Consider the following 21993-nt stretch of genomic DNA (forward strand, 5'->3'; position numbering starts at 1 on the left):
CTTCACAGCACAAACAACAGATTCTAGATATTTAATCTTTATTGTTGTGATTAATAACCAGCACATAAAACACATCCATGTGTGCAGGGCTGGGTTGGATCATACAACACATAAAACAGGATCCCACTTTTTCCTAATCTCTGCTTTCAGGCATTTCAAAAGGACATATACACAAAGGTACACTTCATAGGTTTTTGCCTTTGTCAGTTTAGGAGTCCTGCACTGGTGATGAGCTGGTAGTGCACCAGTGTCAACTGGCTACCAGAAAGAATATTGATCATGTCCCTAGAAGGCTTTGGAAAAATTCTTCTTTCAGCATAGCTGCCTGACAATAAGAGTAGCCAAATGGCGAATTTACTTAGCTTTCATTTTCAAGAAATGTTGCTCTTTGGTGTTTTCTCTAGAGAGTACCTGAGAATATGTTTTGTCACTTAGGAAGCCTTTCTATTATAGCCAAATCAAGCTTATGTGCCACATCAGCATGCATGACGCTGATGAATCTGGAGAAGAAATTAAGTTTTGCTGCAAAACAAGGAGCACAACTGACATGCAAGCAACATGTGTTATGCTGGATTGTAAAGATGCCCACGCCTCTGTGCAATGCAGGCCTGTGCATGTGTGTATGAGCATAGCTGGTTTTTGTTCTTGCAGGTAGTAGCGTCTCATGCCTCAGGGAAGGCTGCTTCAGAAGGACCTCAGTTTTGGAGGAACTTGTTGCAAGGGGCTCCCTCCAGAATGGGAGGTTGAAAAGCCTCTATGTGTATATGGAACATTCTGCATGTCAATCTGGATTCAGATCACCATTATTGTTACCGTATTTTTCGCCCTATAGGACGCACTTTTTCCCCTCCAAAAATGAAGGGGAAATCTGGGTGCGTCCTATGGGGCAAATGCAGGCTTTCGCTGAAGCTTGGAGAGCGAGAGGGGTCGGTGCGCACCAACCCCTCTCGCTCTCCAGGCTTTAGGAACACATCCGCAGCCTAGGCAGCCCTGTGGGAGGTCCCGCAGGGCTGTCTAGGCTGCGGATAGCAGCCTGCCGCCCAGCGGGCGGGGCACCCTAAAACAGAGCGCCCCGCCCGCCGGACAGACATCGGCCTGCCCCACAAGCTTGGGGGATAGCGGGGAGGCGCAGCGCCGCCATCCCGCTGTTCCCCGACCTGGTTCGGTTTCCCCGACCTGCTTTTGGGGGGGAAATAAAGGGAATTTTTTCCCCCTTTATTTCCCCCCCAAAAAACTAGGTGCGTCCTATGGGACGAAAAATACGGTAAGTGTCTAATGTGTTCAGTACTCTTCAACTGAAATTCCAAACCAAACCAAAACCACCTCCCAGGCTATGGTAGTGTTGCAATCTGGTCCTATTTTATGGCTCAGATTTTAGCTGCGGGTTTACTGTAAAGACTCTTTCAGCTGAAATACATAACTAGGAAATGTTACCTTGTTCAGCTGCAGCTCAAGACGCACTATGGCTTAACTTGCAGCCTGGCTGTTGCTGTGATGGTAGCATGTATAAGAGAGTCTGTGGAAAACAAATCCAAGTGAGTCCACAGGGCCCATCACACTAGTTCTGCAATGTACACTACATTGAATTTGATGTTTGATTAGTCCACAAATAGATGAGCCAGGTTTTAGCTCTCCCTTTATAATCATACTTTCTCCTGATATTTTAGGAACTACATTATTTTCCAGAGTAGTGTTGATTTTTTAAAAAATTAAACATTAGTTTCCAGTTTAACAGAGCTGCTTGCTTTAACTCCTATATTGAAATGCCTTATGGACTCTGTTCAGCTAAGTGTTGCCTAACTGTGGGCTGTGTAAGAGGAAGAGTCTCCACCCATGATATTGTTTTTTTAGCCACACACCCAAAATGTAAACATGCCATCTGAGAAACGTCATTGGTGTAAAGAATGGTAGCAATCCTTCCATCTTTTGTGAAATGTGAATGATAACTACACAGACTGTGTTTCTGAGACACATAACCCCCCCCCCCTTCTTCAGGACACGACTCATTGTATGAGGTTATTTGCAGATACTGTACAGTAATCTTGTTTCCTAAGAGCCCTGAAGTAACATGCTGAGAACTAGTAGCATGACCAACAGCCAAACTGCTGCACTGCATGTAGCCATTTCATTAAGGAAGGAGTGTATTCCATGCTAAATTGAAAGTAAAATTCTGTGCTCAAGCAGTCCAAGCAAAAATAAATAAATAAATATTATTTTGCAGACTTCTGTCATTTTTATTCTGGTTTTGCTAGTTATGTAGAAGCTTGAGGAGCTAATTTGTCTTACTTCTGAGTAGTCTTTTATCTGTTTATTACTTTTTTTACTTTATTTGTTTATTTCATTTCCATCCCACCTTTTTTTCTCCAAGGAATTCAAGGTGGTGTATATTGTTTCCCCATTTCTTATTTAATCCCCCTAACAACCCTGTGAGGTAGGTTAGGCTGAGAGGCAGTGACTGGCCCAAGGTCAGCTGATGTTCTTCGTGGCTAAGTGAGGGTTTTAACCCTGGCCTCCCAGGTTCTAGTCCGACACTCTAACCACTACACTACACTGCTACTCTGTTACTGTTAATTGCACTGTTTTTGTGTTTTAATATCAATAACTTTTTTACAGGGAGCAAGAGAGTCAGTGTGCTGCAGTGGACAGAGTGTTGGGTTGCAAATGCAATCCTAAACCCACTTACCTTGATCTAAGCCCCATTATACTGAATGGGACTCACTTCTGAGTAGGCACATATAGATAGCATTACTGTATGCTGTAACTGTCTGTTTAATTTAAGTAAACGTTTGCATTAACATTGTCTTTGATAATAGTCACAGGTGCTTTGAAAACAAGGCATGTCCAATTCCCAAGAGACTGTGATCTACTCCCAGTATAAAAACATTGGCAGTGATCTACCCACTGTCATTGGAGGGAAGGGGAGCGTGTGTGAGATGGGTGGATTGCCCAGAGTTGTTGAGCTTTTTGGTGGTGGTTAAGCTTCCCCCCCCTCCAATAACATTTTGTACATGATAAGGATCCTGTGATCTACCAGGGTCAGCCAGGGATCTACTGGTGGATCATGGTCTACTGGTTGGACATCCCTGGTACACCATTGATACACAGTTGTGTCCTAGTTGAAGCCTGCCCAAATGGAATGTCTTTGCTTAGGGCAAAGGTTTTCAACCTTTTTGGATCCACAGCTCCCTTGACCAACTGCATTCTTTCTGCGGCACCCCTGGGGGGCTCAGGAGCCCAGTTGGGTCACCCCTTGCCTGCAGAGTGGCCAGCCTCTCACCCCTTTTTGAACACCCCCCCCTTGTGGAGCCTGCTCTCCTTTGAGAGTCCTCTGGGCAGCCACAGCTGCCGTCTCTGAGCTAACCCCCCCCCCGCCCCAAAGAGAGGTGCCTCCGCACACTGCCCCCCCCGGGGGCCTAGGAAGCACCCCCGGACAGCCCCAGAGGCACCATTCGTCTGGGGCAGGGGGCAGCAAACTTTTTCAGCAGGGGACCGGTCCACTGTCCCTCAGACAGTGAACTAAGGTCAGCAAACTAAGGTCCGGGGCCCGGACTATATTTTGAAAAAAATATATGAACAAATTCCTATGCCCCACAAATAACCCAGAGATGCATTTTAAATAAAAGGGCACATTCTACTCATGTAAAAACACGCTGATTCCCAGCCCATCCGCGGGCTGGATTTAGAAGGCGATTGGGTCAGATCCGGCCCCTGGACCTTAGTTTGCCTAACGATGGTCTGGGGAGCTTGTAGCCAGGGACGGTGCAACAAACAGCTGTGCAATCCTCTGGGAGACAGAGATGTTGGAGGGCATCAGAGGACAGAGGGAAGGAAAGAGGGACAGAGGCCAGGGTTGCCCACAGCACCCCTGACCACCATTCAAGGCACCCCAGGGTGCCACGGCACACTGGTTGAAAACCACTGTAAAAAACACAAACTTGGTCTTGCTGCTACAGAAGGCAAAATTAGTTTAAATAATATTTGTCTTGTGCAATTCTGCGCATGTAGAATCTAGGTTTGGTTTCTGATCTCACTTTATCTAAAACAAGTTTTAGCAGTTTCTCTTCTGCAGCCTGTTTCAAGAGTGTGCACATAGCGATTACAGATGAATTCAAGGTGCAGAAAGTGGGAGAACTGGGCTTGCATGTTTGTCTGTTTTCTCTTTCTGGCTTTCCAGTGATGTTCCACTTTCTACCCTCTTTCCTGCTACTATCTCTGTGTCTTTTAACAGCTCAATAGCAAGTTATAGAGGCTTAGTCAGAAATTCAACAGGTGCAGCTTCCCCCATGCTGAGATGTTGTGATGGAAAATTGGTGCTTGTTGAATTTCTGATGGGCATGTTTATATGTACAGAAACTCTGTTTATTCTCATTTCAGAATAAAGCATGTGAAGAATAAGAAAATTAGAATTTATATTAACTAGCAAAGGGACGCGGGTGGCGCTGTGGGTAAAACCTCAGCGACTAGGACTTGCCGATCGCATGGTCGGCGGTTCGAATCCCCACAGCGGGGTGCGCTCCCGTTGCTCGGTCCCAGCACCTGCCAACCTAGCAGTTCGAAAGCACCCCCGGGTGCAAGTAGATAAATAGGGACCGCTTACTAGCGGGAAGGTAAACGGCATTTCCGTGTGCGGCTCTGGCTTGCCAGAGCAGCTTCGTCACGCTGGCCACGTGACCCGGAAGTGTCTTCGGACAGCGCTGGCTCCCAGCCTCTAGACTGAGATGAGCGCACAACCCTAGAGTCTGTCAAGACTGGCCCGTACGGGCAGGGGTACCTTTACCTTTACCTTTAGTTAGAATTCATTATGGATAGAACTTGGTTCTCTTTTGGGAGATTGCTTCACAGCATGGCTGGTGTTAAAGAGGAATCATTTCTAAAAAAGTAAATAGATAAAAGAACATTGAAAGGTTTTCCCTCTAATTTCATTGTCTTTTAATTTCTGGCAAACTTCTGAAGCAGAAGGGAGAGTTGAACAACCATTTTAGAAATGTCTGATTACTCAGGGTTTCCCCTAGGAATAAAGGTGGAAGGTTTATTGTTAGCAAGGTGCTTGGATGGAGGGTGTGGCAAGGAAGGGTCCGGGTGCATCAGCCTGTCTTTCAGCTCGCTGTGAGTGAGTGCGCTGGGAGGTGAATGGCGCTGTGTGCCAGGATGGGCCATGAAAACAAAGCTCCATCGCCTTGGAATTAATTATGGGTTGGAATGAAATGACATCTGTCTGGGGGCAGCAGCTGCTGGATTTGGGGACTAGGTGATTGAGGGGAATAGGTTAGTGGGTTTGGAGTTGCCTGCGAGATCATAAAATGTGACCTACTTGCACGAAGGAGAGGTGACTCTGTCCCTGAAGAGAGTGCCTGCCAAGGCAGAGTGGCAGAGCTGGTTCTGAAATGAAGCTCATTTCTGGAACCTGTTTTCCGTGCCAGAGTTTGTGGCAGAGCAAAGTAATAGCCACTCTTCTGACTGCATACGAGGTGCCATTAGAGGCATAATGCCTGTTTTCTCGTCTTCATCTTCCCCGTGTTCAGGCTCTGTTGACTTCCAAGGCAAGTTCATGAGAGGGCTAGCATTTTATTTATTATTAAATTCGTAAACTGACCTTCATCTGACCTTCTGCCATGCAGAACTGTTGCCTTGCATGTGCCACATGCAGTTTAAAAGTAACTACCAAGTGTTAAGTTTTTAGTGTTTCAGGTTTAATGTTACTTGCATTAGACTTACCCTTTCCTTTCCTTTTCTTTTCAACTCAGGGAACAGACAACAATCCCACCTTCCCCGTGTGACTGGGACTGGAACCAGAGCTGTAACTCCAGCCCAAGACATCCTGCAGGAAAGAGACTGAGAGGACTGAAACGAGGCCTTCCTCACCAGGTACTTGTGCTAACAGATCTGTAAAGCTAAAATGCTTGAGACGTTGTGACTAACCTTTGACCATGTATTTTAAAAATTATATTAGTGACATTTTTGCCACAGAAAGACAGAAAATAAAAGTGGCAAGATACAAGGGAACAGTACAGTGGTACCTCAGTTTTCGAATGTAATCCATTCTGGAAGACTGTTCGACTTCCAAAACGTTCAAAAACCAAGGCGCAAAGGGCAGTCTGCAAATTCAATAGAGAAAATGGGGGGGGGGACCTCAGTGCGTTCCAAAATGGAAGCATTTACTTCTGGGTTTTCTGTGTTCAGAAACTGAAATGTTCAACTTCCGAGACATTTGGAAACTGAGATACCACTGTACAAAAGGTACTGTAGTTAAGCTATTGCAAAGATACTGCATTGTGTAGAGAAAAGTTACTTACAGATCTCCTCGTGCTGCATTGATCCTTTGAATGCAACTCTTCCCCACTGACAGCTGATTTGATGGAGGTCAGAGCAAGGGTCTATCTTTGTTTACATATAAGATGAAGGGCCACCATATTATGTCATTGGGGGGCAATGTCTCTAACCATCAACCGTGATACACCAATCGCCCTGATAACACCATATTCGGTCTAACTACCCTTGAATGGTGAACTCTGTGGCCTCCCAGTGGTATTTCTAGACTCTGACAATTCTCCATTAATTATTTGAAAGTCATTAGAAGGTGAATCAATAATAAAGCTAATGCCAGATTAGGTGGAATAGTTTGACATGTAATAACCGATATTTTTGCGAATACTGCAGCCCAGATATCTTTCACAAAATGACATTTCCACCAAAGATGGAAGAAATCTCCTTTCCTTCCACAGCTTTGCCAGCAATCCTGTGAGATCCTTGGCCCCTAACAATTTATTATTCCATGTATATTTCCCATCTAGTTGCAAGTTTGCTCTAGAGCAGCTCACCCCAGGTGAAAGACAAACTGCTAGCCTGTAACTGTCAGTGGATCAGTTCCACTCCTTTCTAGAGATGTATGATGCCTGACCTGAACTCCTGTGGTAGATTTCCAGCCCCATGTCCAGATTATGGAGGAGACAGAGGCTTGGAGACTGAAATAAGCAGAAACTAATAAGTGGGGGCGGCAGGGGGGATTAACGGAAAACAATCTGGGAGATAGAGGCATGCAGGCTGCAATTCTATGTACACACCTGAGAATTAAACCCCTTTGAACTCAGTAGGACTTCTTCAGAGTAGATAGGCATATGAATGCATTTAAGTCTAAGGAGTCAGTCGGGCACAGAAAATGGAAGGATTGGGGAAAGAAGGCGACAGCTGGATGTATTTGAGAAACACAGGCCAAGGTATGAAAAGTGCAAGATTTAAGTTGGTTGTAGGTCTGGGACACACAATGATGTTTGACATGGAGGCGCTGCCACCCCCCACATCCCATTTTCCATGGTGACTGAAGCTCTCCATGTACTGTTTAGAAACTTTGGCCATGTATATTGGGGCCATCTTGTTGCAGGCCTCTTCCACACACCTCCTGCACCAGTCACTGGGAATCTGGAGGGTCCAGGGCACACGGTGAGCCCTTCCTGTGGGGTGGAGAATTGGTGGGTACAGAGAGGCCACCGTGGCAAATGGTGTGTGTGGTCCTGCATCTTCCCCTCGATACACATTTCTTTGTTACCAGCAGGGTTTTGCTCATGGACAAGGTCATGTGCTGATGCTTATACTGCTTTGCAAACATCTGTGAGAACAGGACTTTTTCTGTTCTGAAAAGTGTCTGCTTATTTTGCTTGTGACCTAAATAAACCCCCTGATTACTGTGAAAGAAGAGATTTGGATGTCACTGGAGTTTGACTCCAAATGACAGGATGGCAAGGGGAGCTTATAAAAGCCAAAGAACATAATTTCACTTAAATGAAGCTAGTGCTGAATAGCCTTGAAGAAGAAACACAGCAAACTAGCTGTGCAGATCAAGCAAAACAAAAACAACAAACCATTGAGATAGAATTTGGTTCTTACAGTGCATTTGGTTTGAAGTGAAGTGTGTCATTCTCCAGATTATAGATGTAATGCTGATTTGCTGTAAAGCAGGCTTTACAAACTGGAAGCCAGAATTGGGAAAATGTGTTGCTCCTCCCTTCTCTTGTCAGCCTTAACCATGGCTTAGCATTACATCTCCAGTGATATGTACCATGGTTAAGGTCAGCAACAGGCCCTCTAAACAAAGGTTTAAAACTTGATTTCAACTCTGCTTAATATTGGAACCCTGGAATTAGTACCAGAGGCTATTCAGATGCAACACCAAACCATGGTTTGAAACGCTGAGCTCCTACCTACCCTTTGCCTGAGCAAAGGAGCTTGTGGAAGTGGCACTGGGGAGCCTGTTGCCTTCCAGGTGTTGTTGGGCTCCAGCTTCTATCAGCCACAGCCAACATGACCAGTGATCAGGGGTGAGGGGAGTTGTAGTCCAACAACATCTGGAGGGCCACAGGTTCCCTGGTCTCAGGTGTGCTTCAGATTATTTGGCATTTACAAATGAGTGTGTTTAGGGGCACCTCTCCCTAGATGCAGCCCAAGCCTTGCACCATGCAGGAGATCCCTGGGAAGAGGTCCTGGAGGGAAATGCACAGCAGTCTTCTGTTGAATGTAAAATTAGAGGAGCTTTTCCGTTATGGACCTACTTAGGGCCAGACATTCATACTAAATGACAGTGTTCTTCTGTTTGCTTATAAAGCATTAGCCCATAAAAATCTTATAAATTTCTACAAATTAAAATTTAAAATAAACTGAAAAAAAGGGAAATGGGGAAGAGTCCTAAGGCAATGATAACAAGGCATTACAAGGCCTCTATAATGATTGACTTAAAGTTGTGGAATGCTTTTCTCAGTAAGGTGCAGAAATTGATCTACCATATTGGCCCAAATATAAGCCGCACTTTCCCCCCAAATTCTGACTGTGAAAGGTTAAAGTGAGGCTTATATCCGGAACTGAGCACTGTGCGCCTGCCTCCCGGCACTACTGCCCTGAACGGGGGATGGGAGCAGCCGGCACCAGCTTGGAGAAGTAGTGCCGGGAGGCGGGAGTGCCAGGAGGCGGGCGCGCAGTGCTCGGTTCTGAATATAAGCTTCACTTTAACTTTTCACAGTCGGAATTTGGGGGGGGGGGGGAGTTTGTCTTATATTCTGCCACCCAGGGAAGTAATTTTTCCTTTTTTACTTCTCTTCTTTTTAACTTACGGAGAGTCTATGCTATGAGAAACATCCTGGGCAAGTTCTGTGAAGCATCCTGGGCAGGCCGCCAGCTGCTAGCTATTAACCGCCAACTCCCTCCAATACTTTGTCCCTGAAACCCCTGGCAGTCCCCACACAGAGAACAAACGGAGCACTTTCTATTCTTTTCTCTCTTTTTTGGTTGGGGAAACCTCTCCTTGTTTACTCCCTGCGGTGACGCTATGCCTGCTAGTAAACGCCACAGGGACCCAGAGGATGTAGCTCTCTCACCGGTTTCCAAACAATCTAAAATAGAGGACTTTTTTTAACAAAACTGCTTTTACAGTTCCAACAAAAAACCGGTTTTCTCCTCTTGAAGATGATTGTGAGTGTGGGGAGAGTATTCAAGGTGAGAGCGTGGAACTGGATCCAGCAATGGGGCAAGCTGATCCTGTGCTCCTCAGAGAGGAAGAAATAACAAGGAGGGAGAGCTCCCAATTAACTCTAATTGCAAGAACGGTTGAGCATATCTTCCAGCAAATTAGAGGTCTTGCCTCTCAAATAACCCAGTTATCCAAAGAGGTCCACAGTTTATCAGTTAATAACAAGCAGGCATCAACAGAACACCATAGTACCAAAGGAAATTGGCGACAACAAGAGCAGACCCCTAAGCTCAACATAGAATGTGCAGAGGCTCTTAAAACAAACTCTTCTTGTTTAATCTTCCAACCAAAAAAGATCTGCATGACAATTTGTGGAAGGCCAGATCAAACTCCTAGCTGGAAAGGTGCCCAGCGTTCCAAACAACATTTATCAGACTTACTTGGCATTGGACTTACAGAGATCGACCTCGTTAGGACTGAACTCTTGAGTACCACAAATCAAAGCCAAAAAATTATGTTAACTTTTTCCTCTACTAGACTGCCCTCACTAATTCACAAGCTGAAATTCAGATTGTCAAGCAGAGGAGTTTTTCCAACCCGGGTATTTTGCAATTCTATTGTTGCACCCTTATGTAAGATGAGGACTGGTGCTTCAGAGGGGCCCACAAAACCAAAGCCTGGATCCCCAATGGAAGTAATGACATCACAAAAAGACTTGGCAGGTAGGGAGGAAACAGACATGCCTGAGTTGAATCCGCAGGATCATGCCCAACATCAAAATAACCAGGTGAGCCAAAAGGAACAGCCGATTCCTCTAGATAATCATCTTCAGGAATCTGAGCACTCTGTAAATCCCTTGGAAGAGGATTTTCTCAGCTCCTTTAGGAATCTCCCTCAGGAAGAGCAACAAACAGTTATCAAGAGGCTTGACCTTATGAGCCAGACATTGAAAGAGATTAAAGAACCGGAGGCAGAGACTGATAATAGACCCAATGGCCACAACAGAATGATAACTATAGAACCACCGGAGTATTGGACAAAGATGAGATACTTGGAAGAGGAGGAGTCAGGAAATACACCCAAGAAATCCCCATTGGAAAACAATTTGCAAAGAAAAGGCCCAGTGATTACAAATGTGAGTACTTTATGTACGACGACTGAAATAATCGAACATCTGGATTATTCCACTAGCATTAGCAATAACCTGCCTCAAAAACTGGTAAACTCCGAGAGCACATCGGCCAACAATTGACTAAGAGTAAATCACTGTAAAACAATTAAACTTCTCTCATGGAATGTAACAGGGTGGACGAACAAGATCCAAGACAGTGACTTCTGTTCTTATCTACAAACACATGATATCATCTTTCTTCAAGAAACCTGGGCAAAAGAGGGCACTATGGTTGAATTACAGGGTTTTACAAGTTACACTCAACCAGCTCTTAAAACTGTAAAGTATGGAAGGCCTAGTGGGGGGCTGGCGGTGCTGGTGTCAACCTCTCTTAACGTATCAATTCAACAGTGTCCCTTGCTGACCACCCCAAATTTTTTAGTGTTGTCCCTTTCTGATAGTCTCCTGAGAAATACTTATTGCATATGTGTGTATATACCTCCAGTAAAGTCTTGTGGGGAACTGAGATCATATTGGGATAAACTTGACCAACTACTCGAAAGTATTGACTCTCTGTCACCTAACCCTCGGTTTATCTTGGGAGGTGACTTCAATGCCCGGATCGGCCTTGTTTCCCCACAAAATACAATATTATCTGGTCTAAACTTGGAGGATGAACCTGAAATCTGTCAGAGGGCAGCAATGGACACCACCTCTAATCGCGCTGGGAAACATCTTTGTGAACTTATAATAAAGCATAACCTTTTGTTATGCAATGGGCATGGTCAAGGGGATCAAGAGGGTTATTTTACTTTTACCTCCCCCAGAGGATTTACTAGCACCATAGATTATATCCTAACATCTAATAATGTGCCAGTTAACCGAGATACCTTCAGGATAATTCCCAGAGCTGAAAGTGACCACTTTCCACTTGAGTTATCTCTGACATTATTCTTTTCTCCTGCCTTTCCTAAATTATTGGATGAAACAGAATATCTGATACTTGGAAATAGAAGGTTAAAATGGAATGCACAGGTCCAAGAAAAAATGATTCAGATCCTGGATTCCCATGAATTTGCTTTATTAAAGGGGAAAATGTTGTTAGAAACAGGAAACGTAATTGGACTTTATGAGAACATAATCAACCAAATGCGCCCACTGATGACCACAGCTAGTGTGATAAAAAACAAAAAGTTTAAGAGACAGACTTGGTTTGATAAGGAATGTCAGAATAGCAAAAAATGCCTAGCTAGGGTACTTAGAAAATTGAAGTTAAAACAGGATAAGCACAATCTTGCCCTACAAGCTGAGGTAGCCCAGTTACGAAACAACTATAAATTATTACTTAAAAGCAAGAAACAAATATATTATGAACAACAGTGGAAAGAATTGGGAGATGCAGCACTTCAGAAGGACTCACGGAAATTTTGGCATCTGGTTGCCCAAGGCACAAATGGGCTGGGCTACTCGTTAGAAGCATCTGTCCAAGGAAAGGATTGGGTGACATATTTTACAGAAATATATGGCCCCTGCCCTGACCTATCCCCACAAGTTTACTATACCCAGTTATCAGAACTGCCAGAATGGCCAGACGTCACGCCCAATCAAATTAAGAGGCTAATCACAAGCCAACTAGCTAATAAAGCTCCAGGAGAAGACATGATCCCAATGGAGATCTATAAAATAAGACCTGATTTCTGGTCACCCATATTTGCAAAATTGTTCTCATACATTAACAGCTCAGGTCGTATACCTGAAGGGTGGAAGTTGAGCATAATTGCCCCAATATATAAAAAGGGTGATAAGAAAAACCCTGCCAATTATAGACCCATTAGTTTGTTAGATGTAGCCTCCAAACTATATGCCAGGCTCCTTCTTGGGAGACTAGAAGAATGGGCAGATACAAATAAGGTGATATCTGAAGTCCAGGCAGGCTTCCAAAGAGGGAAATCCACATTGGACCAGTGCTTTGTGCTGAACTTTCTGCTATGTAAATACATCCATAACTTGAAGCAAAAATTATATGTTGCTTTTATCGATCTAAAGTCAGCTTTTGATACGGTCTCAAGACATGCTTTGTGGCAAAAATTGGAAAAGACAAATATAGATCTCCGTCTATTATTTCTCATCAAAACATTATATACTGACACATCAATACAAGTAAAGGTGGATCTGGCTGGCCATCTCACCACTAGAATTAAGACCACCACTGGAGTCAAACAGGGATGCATTTTAGCACCTTTCCTGTTCAATTTTTATATTAATGATATGGTTAAAGAACTGGAGGGCCTACAGTTTGCCCCTGTCACAATTCTCGACCAAAAACTCTCAGTTTTAATGTATGCTGATGACCTAGTACTTGTATCTAGAACCCAGGTGGGCCTGAGACGGCTGCTTGCAAAATTAAGTTCATATTGCATGAGGAATGCTTTATCTATAAACTATGATAAGACGCAGGTCATTGTATTTGGGAAGCGTTCCAAAAAGCATGTTTGGCACCTGGATGAACACATCATAAACCAAGTAAATACGTTTAAATATCTGGGATTGGTTTATTCAGAAACGGCATCTTGGAATACACAGCTATCCAATATCAAATTGCAAGCCTTTAAATCAGCAAAAGCCATTCTGAAATTCGCTGCATGTAAAGGTGGAAATCTGGTCAACCCAGCTCTATCTGTGTATAAAGCAAAAACAATGGCCCAGATTTTATACGGTGCAGAGGTTTGGGGTACCTCAACGGTCTCCGGTCTGGAACCCCCACAGAATTATTTTTTAAGAGTTCTTTTAGGTTTACCCAAAGACGTGCAATCTGCCATGGTCAGGTTGGAAACTCGCATGTTGAGCATAGAGAGCCAAATAGATAAAAGAATTCTCTGTTACTGGTTTAGAGTTCAACAGATGGACAACACTAGACTACCAAAAAAATGCCTGATTGAGCTCTCAAATGGATCACCCCTTAAAAACTGGGTACATCATGCTGCCCAACTGATGGGCAAATATGATCTCTCAGTGACTGAGATTAAAGAACTCCCCTTATATTCACAGAAAAATATTTTTAAACGAACCATAAGGGCAGTGGCAACTAAAAACGATCTAAACTCTATGTGCACATCTACATGCGCCCCATTGTATTTTAAACTTAGAGAGGTCAATGAACACATATCTTATTTTAATGAATTGACTTTTGCACAGCTTCGAAAAGCTTTTACAGAGCTACGACTAAATACAATAAGCTCTGCTTATAGAGATGGGAGACATAGAGGCATACCAAAAAACGAACGTGTTTGCATTAGGGGATGTTCTGAAGTAGAGGACCTTATGCATTATATCTTGCACTGTCCGTTATATAATGATGCAAGAAAAAGATTTTTGGTACCTATAATGACAGGGTCCCCTGGCCAGAACCCCCTCGATATGATGTTATATCTCCTTGCAGACACAGATAAGTATGTGACCTGGCGGGTAGCACTTTTTGCAACTGCTGCCAGGAAAATTAGAGCAAATTATATAGCCAAGGTAGCCATTAACTGTAAAGGAGATGAATTTATTTGATCCTATCTATCTACCTCAGGCTATGCTCTATCTTTGTCACCAAACTCTGAGTATAAATTGCACACTGTATTAATTGATATTGTTTTTAACATTAGTGACCATGTGATGATTTTAGCTTATGAATTTTATTGTTTAATGTTTTTATTTGTACATTGGGGTACTTTTATAGCTTTGTTTAGAGTATGTAATGTTTTAATAATATAAATGTTTTAAGCCTTCTTTTATCAATTCAGTATATTTACTTTTAATTGTCAAATAATTCTGTGTACATTGCGGCAGCCTTTGGCTATGTGCAATAAAACTGACTGAGACTATATTCAGGCCTGAGGTTTTTGGACTACAACTTCCGTCAGCTGTGACTGTGCTGGCTGAAGCAGATGGGCATCATACTCCAAAACATCTGGAGGGCACCAGGTTGAGGAAGGCTTGATCTACAGCTTTTCTTTTAGAAAGGGCTGCTGCAAGGCTTTTGATCTGGTTGGCTAGGTGAGTGGCAGATTGTCTGTCATGCAATTCCGTGGGTGCTGTGGTCTTTTTGTTGTGCTTTCTGAGTATGACTGTTGTTTTATTTTGTAATCTGCTTTGAAGAATTGTAGATTGGGCTGTTACTCATGCATTGTTTCGGGTTTTTTATTTTCAAAGAGCCAAAATTGTGTGTGCTTTCTGTCTTTGATGGAGGCAACACTGACACTACAGCGAAAGATCTCTTCAGGTTTATGTTGGTGGTTGTGAGACCCGTAGTTACTCAGCACTGGAAAAAGGAAGGTCTTGCCATTGCAAATTGGTATGCCAAGCTATGGAGTAGTTAACATACTGAGTTAGAGTAAATGAAAAACCTGGAAGATCCGGAATATTTTGTCTCTGTTAAGTGAAATTTAATCTCTCATGTGAGCCATACTTATCAATGAGGGATTATTCCATTACAATTCAAACAATTATGGAATAGTTGGTAACTGTATCAGTATGAATTTTAGTACGAACTAGATTTTTTTTCTAGCATTCTTCAGGATGTTTTGTTCTTCTTTGAGTATGTAGTCCTCTCAGCTCTTGAGAGAACTCTGTAATATTACTGTTGTGCTTTAACTTAGTTCTTTAAAATAAAATAAAAAAATTTGTCCCACCTAAATGATTTTTCACAATTGTAATTTCAAAACATTAAACTCTTCCTCTGTTGCCTAGCCTAGAACATTCTGAACTATATTAATCTTCAAGTGCACAAGAATTTGCAGTTAATCATTTTCAAAGACTTGAGTAATTTCATCAACAGGATGTGCATCTCTTCCTTGAAATAAGATGCATCATAGCAAATGTATACTGCTGCCTAGTTTTGAAATAGAGAATCAAACTTAGATGTGAAGCAGGTGCTGGGTAATTTTTTAATTTTAATCTGCATTGTAATAAAGCCTTAGTTGATGTTTTAAAATGTCACCCTTAATGGTTACTGTATTAGTTGAACACATATATATTGACTTCTTAATTATCACTATAATAATTAAATACATATTTGACAGCTTAATTGTGGGTCTGGTACATCCCTCTCTTGCAGGGGATTGCAAGACTCAGAGGGAATAATATTGCTAATGTTTGAAAAACTTCTCATTATTTCAGAATAAAGCTTTGCTCTTTGCTCCCCCCCCCCCCCTCCGCAGCTCCCCATTCCTTTTTGTATCTTGCTGTTCCAAAATAAGAAACTTTCCACTGGATCTCTCCTCTTGCTCCCTGTTCTGCTTGTCAATATGCCAACCTGGACATGGGTGGAAGGAGAGGCCTGGCCACAGAACATAGTTCTGCCTGAACCTAGAGCTCCGTACAGGACAGGTATCCTGGTCCCAAGCTATACAGGGCTTTGCACACCAAAACCAGCACTTTGAACCTAGCCTGGTAGCTAATTGGCAGCCCATGCAATTCTTTCAGCAGTAGCATAATACAGTGGCGATATTCTGCCCCAGTGAGCCGTCAAGCTGCCATGTTTTGAACTAGCTGAAGTGTCTAGGTCAGTGTTTCCCAACCTTGGGCCTCCAGCTGTTTTTGAACTACAATTCCCATCATCCCTGACCACTGGTCTTGCTAGCTAGGGATGATGGGAGTTGTAGTCCAAAAACAGCTGGAGGCCCAAGGTTGGGAAACACTGGTCTAGGTCAGCCTCAAGAGTAGTCCCACAGAGAGGACATTGCAGCTTGTGGACAAGCTAACCTGATCCAGAATCGGCCATAGCTGTCTCACTCACTGAAGCTGGTAAAAGACACACATAGCCACTGAGGTCACCTGGGCCTCTGGTAATGGAGAACACCCCCAGACGATGAACCTTCTCCTTTGGTGGGGGCAGGGAGTAGGACTGCATTCAAAGCAGGCAACTGACCAATGATGAGAGGTTGTCTTGATGTCAGATGGGAGCAGTCCCCAGCAGGTCTTCTTATCAGTTAGGCATACCTGCAGAAGGCAGGTCTGGTCAATTCTATTTTTGAACCCACTACCAAGGATTTTAGGGACGCGGGTGGTGCTGTGGGTTAAACCACAGAGCCTAGGACTTGCTGATCAGGAGGTCGGTGGTTTCAATCCCCGCGACAGGGTGAGCTCCCGTTGCTTGGTCCCTGCTCCTGCCAACCTAGCAGTTCGAAAGCACGTCAAAGTGCAAGTAGATAAATAGGTACCGCTCCAGCGGGAAGGTAAACGGTGTTTCCGTGTCTGCTCTGGTTCACCAGAAGCAGCTTAGCCATGCTGGCCACATGACCCAGAAGCTGTATGCCGGCTCCCTCGGCCAGTAAAGCGAGATGAGCGCCACAACCCCAGAGTTGGTCACGACTGGACCTAATGGTCAGGGGTCCCTTTACCTTTACCTTACCAAGGATTTTAAGGCTGTACCATCTGCAGGGGATAGCTCTGGGCAAATGGTATTCTTCATCATACTTGCAAATTGTTACTTCCTCCCAACTGGTAATCACTGTTTGCAGTTTTAACATATCCAACCTGGCATGAGGCTTCCACAGGTGGATTAACTGAACCTTCACCTATAACTTAGAAGCAGTAGTTTAGATTTGATTTATATTTACTGTGATTTTGAAATGGAAATAAGGCATGTAGAGTTGTGGCAAGACTGGATGTGTTGACACTCTTTCTTCCAGTGTTGCTCATTGTAAGCACAGATTTAGCCACAATAATAACTATTCATTATCAACTAGTATTAGGTTCTGTTTTGTTTATGCATTTGGCCTCACAGGTTTATACCAGGGGAATCTGTGTGCGTCCTATGGGGCGAATACAGGCTTTCGCTGAAGCTTGGAGAGTGAGAGGGGTTGGTGCGCACCGACCCCTCTTGCTCTACAGGCTTCAGGAAGCTATCAGCAAGCCTGGGGAGCCCGCGGGAGTTCCCGCAGAGCTCCCCAGGCTGCGGCTAGCAGCCTGCCGCCCGGCGCGCGGGTCGCCCTGAAGCAGAGCGCCCCTCGCGCCAGGCAGACATCCGCAGCGTGGGGAGCCCTGCAGGACGTCCCGCAGGGCTCCCCAGGCTGCGGATAGCAGCCTGCCGCCCGGCGTGCGGGGCACCCTGAAGCAGAGCACCCCTCGCGCCGGGCAGACATCGGCCAGCTCCACAAGCTCGGGGGACAGCGGGGAGGCAGAGCTTCCCATATCGCTGTTCCCCGACCTGGTTTTGGGGGGGAAATAAAGGAATTTTTTTCCTTTATTTCCCCCCAAAAAACTAGTTGCGTCCTATGGGACAGAGCATCCTATGGGACGAAAAATACGGTAATGGACCTAATTTAATCATGTTCATTTTCAGTGGGCCTACTCTGAGTAAAACTTAAACTGTTGTAAGGTAAAGGAACCCTTGCCCATTAGGTCCAGTCGTGACCGACTCTGGGGTTGTGGCGCTCATCTCGCTTTATTGGCCGAGGGAGCTTCCGGGTCATGTGGCCAGCATGACTAAGCTGCTTCTGGCGAACCAGAGCAGCGCACGGAAACGCTGTTCTGTTGTGGGCACCACAAAATATCAATTTCATAGAAGATACTCGGAGACACCATTGAGGTCAGGGGGTCATTCCATGTCATGTCAAGACGGTCATGTCACCCACCGTCTCAGATTTTGATGAAACTTGGTGTACCCCCTTAAATTTTTTCCTTCTATCTCAAACAGTTTTAATTTTATAGCAATTCAAAGTTTCGTGAAATCTGTGTTGTCTGTTCCTCTTGAGATCCTTGGCACGTGTACATTTTTTCTTCTTCTCCATAACCAATGATCAGATCTCTTTGAAATTTTACACATAGCTCAATAAGAGGATGAGGATTTCAGGAAAAAATACACCATTCAAAAGATTTTATAAATGCCAAAAAATATATATAATTAATGTACTTTTTTTGGGTGGAAAATCTAGGTTTAGAAAACCTCAATTTTCAGCATGTGGGTATGATGGAACTCAAAGTTTTTGATGTTGAAAATTATCACAAAGATATACTCTTTCTCGACAAAGAATGAAATTTATGGGTTTTTTATTCCCTGTGAACAATTTTTTTACCTTTTTTGGACATCGTCGGGAAAAATGGCTACTGGGTACAACTTTCCTACAATCCATAGCTGTAATAGAAAAAAAAATAATGAAACAAAGTTGTTAATCATAAAAATTAACATAATAGTATGCACTTTCAGGGGGAAACTTATAATATCCAATATTATGTTAAAAGGGTAAAGGGACCCCTGACTGTTAGGTCCAGTCGCGGACAACTCTGGGGTTGCAGCGCTCATCTCACTTTAATGGCTGAGGGAACCTGTGTACAGCTTCTGGCTCATGTGGCCAGCATGACTAAGCTGCTTCTGGAGAACCAGAGCAGCGCACAGAAACGCCATTTACCTTCCTGCCAGAGCGGTACCTATTTATCTACTTGCACTTTGACATGCTTTTGAACTGCTAGGTTGGCAGGAGCAGGGACCGAGCAACGGGAGCTCACCCCGTCGTGGGGATTCGAACAGCCGACCTTCTGATCGGCAAGTCCTAGGCTCTGTGGTTTAACCTACAGCGCCACTCACATTCCAGCGAATATTATGCTAGAAATATATATATAAAATAATAGTCCAGTAGCACCTTAGAGACCAACTAAGTTTGTTCTTGGTATGAGCTTTCGTGTGCATGCACACTTATTCAGATACGATATTATGTTAATACATGTAAAATGTACATGTGCCAAGAGTAACGCAGATTTCATGAAACTTTGAAGTACTATGATATTAAAACCGTTTGAGAGGGGAAAAAATTAAGGGGGTTTCTTTCAACCACAAGGGTGTACACCAAGTTTCATCAAAATCTGAGATTGTGGGTGATGAAACCCTTGTTTTTTGCGTTGATTTGATGTGGAATGACCCCAGGGAGAGAAGGAAAGAAGGACTATGGCATAAGAGGATGGGTTGACAAGTAATGAAAAAGAGTTATTTTGAGTTATCTCTCCTAAGAAACCTCATTAGCTAAGAAGCCATACTATCTCTGAGTTTGATTTCTTCATTGTCCGGTTTTGTGGGAAAGATGACTCCAGATAATATCCCTAAGTCCCCTACTACTTGTCAGCCCTTCCTCTTATCCTTTAGTCCTCCCTTTCCTGAGCTTAGGCCATTGGGAAAGAGGGCAGCGGCATAGTAGGGATAAGCCGGAAACCAGAAGCACCTTTGCCTCTGCTGAGAGGCAACAGCACTGAGATCTGTGGCTGCAGCCACAGGAGGAGGACGACGACGAGGCAAAGGCTCCCTCGGTGCTGACTCAGCAGTGAAATGGGACCAGGACCCTGGAGAATGCAGGATGGGATCTTGACCTTGCAACACAATAAAATTACTGCATTTCCTGTTAAGTGTAACTAAAGCAACTATTGTCTCCAATTCTGGGAATAGAAATTGTGTGCCCCATGCCAGGTGAGCCTGCCCATCTTCTACAATTGGCCACTGAGCTTTGTGGGATAAGGCCTTTTTAGTATGTAGCAGGGCTGAACTTGTATGTGTGGGTGAACTTTATATTAAGTGCATATTTGTGTGTGTGTTGTGTGTGTATTTTCACACACTTCCTTCTTGATAATTGGCTTCTAATACTGATTTCCTGTTCTGAAAGTAACTTGACATTGGTTTTAGGAGGGAAATATGTAGGGCATGCATTGGATAGGTGCTAAAATACCCCTTTGTTGTCTTAGTTACGGCACTGCAATTGTTCAGTGTATATGCATTGCTCTGGCCAGTGTATATCTGTTGCATAGAGGGAGACAAAACAAATGTACAGTAGTTACAGTGACCATTGTTTTGCTTCTTCAGGATGAGGGCTCGCGAAACAAGATATCTGAAAGAGTTTCTGGTGGATTTCGATGGTGTCAAGTCTGTTTTAAGGAGGAAAAACAACTCGGCGCCTGCGACTGCCGCCGACATGGCTTCCTAAGCCCGCTTGGCTTGCTGCCCTCCAGCCGCCTTTTCTCCTTTCCAGGCGTTCCACAGGCTGCCTGGCCCGCTTCCCTTCTTCCCGCCCGCCCGGCGTGGCCTTCCTTCTCTCGCCGCTTCGCCTCGGCCGGAGCCCCGCGCTCGGCTCCCGGGGAGGCGCCGGAGGCTGAGCCGCGTCGGGGGCGGGGCGCGGGCGGAGTCCGGCGGGGAAGTCGCGTCGCTTCCGAGGGGGACCCGCCAGTCCCGGGCGAAGCGGCGCGGCGACCGCGGAGATGCCGGTGAGAGGAGGAGGAGGCGGCGGCGGCGGGGGCTCTCTGCTGCGCGCGGCCGCCCTGCTCTCGCCGTGGCTTCGGGTGAGTGGGCGGAGGCGCCCCGGGCGGGCGCGGAGGGGGGCGGGCGGCAGCGGCGCTCGCCTTCCGGGCGGAGGAAGCCCTTCCCCGGAGCTGTGGACCTTTCCGCGAAAGAGTTGAAAAGTCGCAGGCGGCGCCTCTTCGCCTTCGCGGCCTTTGGCCGACAGTTTTATTTCTCCATCCTCCTCTTCTGCCAGCTGAGAGGAGCAGGTCATGAGTCTCAGGAAGGGAGCTCGAATGTTTGTTAAACTTTAATATGCTCCAAGACTCTCTGTTTACGTTTCTCATATACTCTGAAAATCCAGTGTTAAAATCGGAGGTGTGTGTCCTCTTTGCTGCATTGTTTTGATTTTATGTACTTTCTTTTTTAAGCATCAGTTTTATGTATAACTTTCGTCTTTGTTTGGTTTGAGAATGGTGGGGTTTTATGGACTAACTTAAAAGGCATACTTCCATAAAAGAATAAGATCCTTTGTATCTTCCTTTATGCTGTTTTTATTCCTTTTATTCCTATTAATTTAACATGACTGTAAATTATGTTCACCTTGATCATTAGCTGGCTGTACCTAGGAGTTTCACTGAGAAAAATGCTTTATATTAATACCCAGATAGCCTAATAACATAAAGTGAGATAACAATTACTGGGATTGCATAACATGAGTAATGAAGGCTGAGATGCAGTGGCAAGCCTGCGGCCATCCATCAAGCCCCATGATTCATATTCAGGTTTAACACATACTCCGCTTGAGATTTCCGTGTGTATGAGTTTATGGAGATGACTCCACAAAGAGAATCATTGGGGAAACTTGCAAAGAGAACTACGTATTTCTCAATTGCTGGGGGTGTGGCGACTTCATAAGTACAGTGGTACCTCGCAAGACGAATGCCTTGCAAGACAAAAAACTCGCTAGACGGAAGGGTTTTTTGTTTTTTGAGCTGCTTCGCAAGACGATTTTCCCTATGGGCTTGCTTTGCAAGACGGAAACGTCTTGCAAGTTTGTTTCCTTTTTCTTAACACCGTTAATACAGTTGCGACTTGACTTCGAGGAGCAACTCATAGAACGCGGTGTGGTAGCCTTTTTTGAGGTTTTTGAAGACTTTGGTGATTTTTGAAGCTTTTCCAAAA

General features: G+C 44.4%; 1 protein-coding gene across 6 annotated transcripts in view; it reads left to right on the forward strand.

Moving 5' to 3' along the window:
• The window catches only part of TJP2 (tight junction protein 2), a 93088-nt gene that overhangs the window by 12626 nt on the left and 58469 nt on the right, over positions 1-21993 (forward strand). For 5 of the 6 annotated variants that reach the window (XM_077935901.1, XM_077935903.1, XM_077935902.1 and 2 more), the window contains exon 2: positions 5745-5865. Coding sequence is in view for 1 of the 6 variants with exons in the window: in XM_077935906.1 (XP_077792032.1) it covers positions 20790-20870 (81 nt within the window). In the remaining 5 variants the exon portion in view is untranslated. Of the gene's footprint in view, positions 1-5744; positions 5866-20718; positions 20871-21993 lie in introns of those variants that run through there. The other variant, XM_077935906.1, reaches the window with a different exon arrangement.

This window comes from Podarcis muralis, chromosome 11, assembly GCF_964188315.1.
Source record: "Podarcis muralis chromosome 11, rPodMur119.hap1.1, whole genome shotgun sequence".
NCBI classification, from domain to species: Eukaryota; Metazoa; Chordata; class Lepidosauria; order Squamata; family Lacertidae; genus Podarcis; species Podarcis muralis.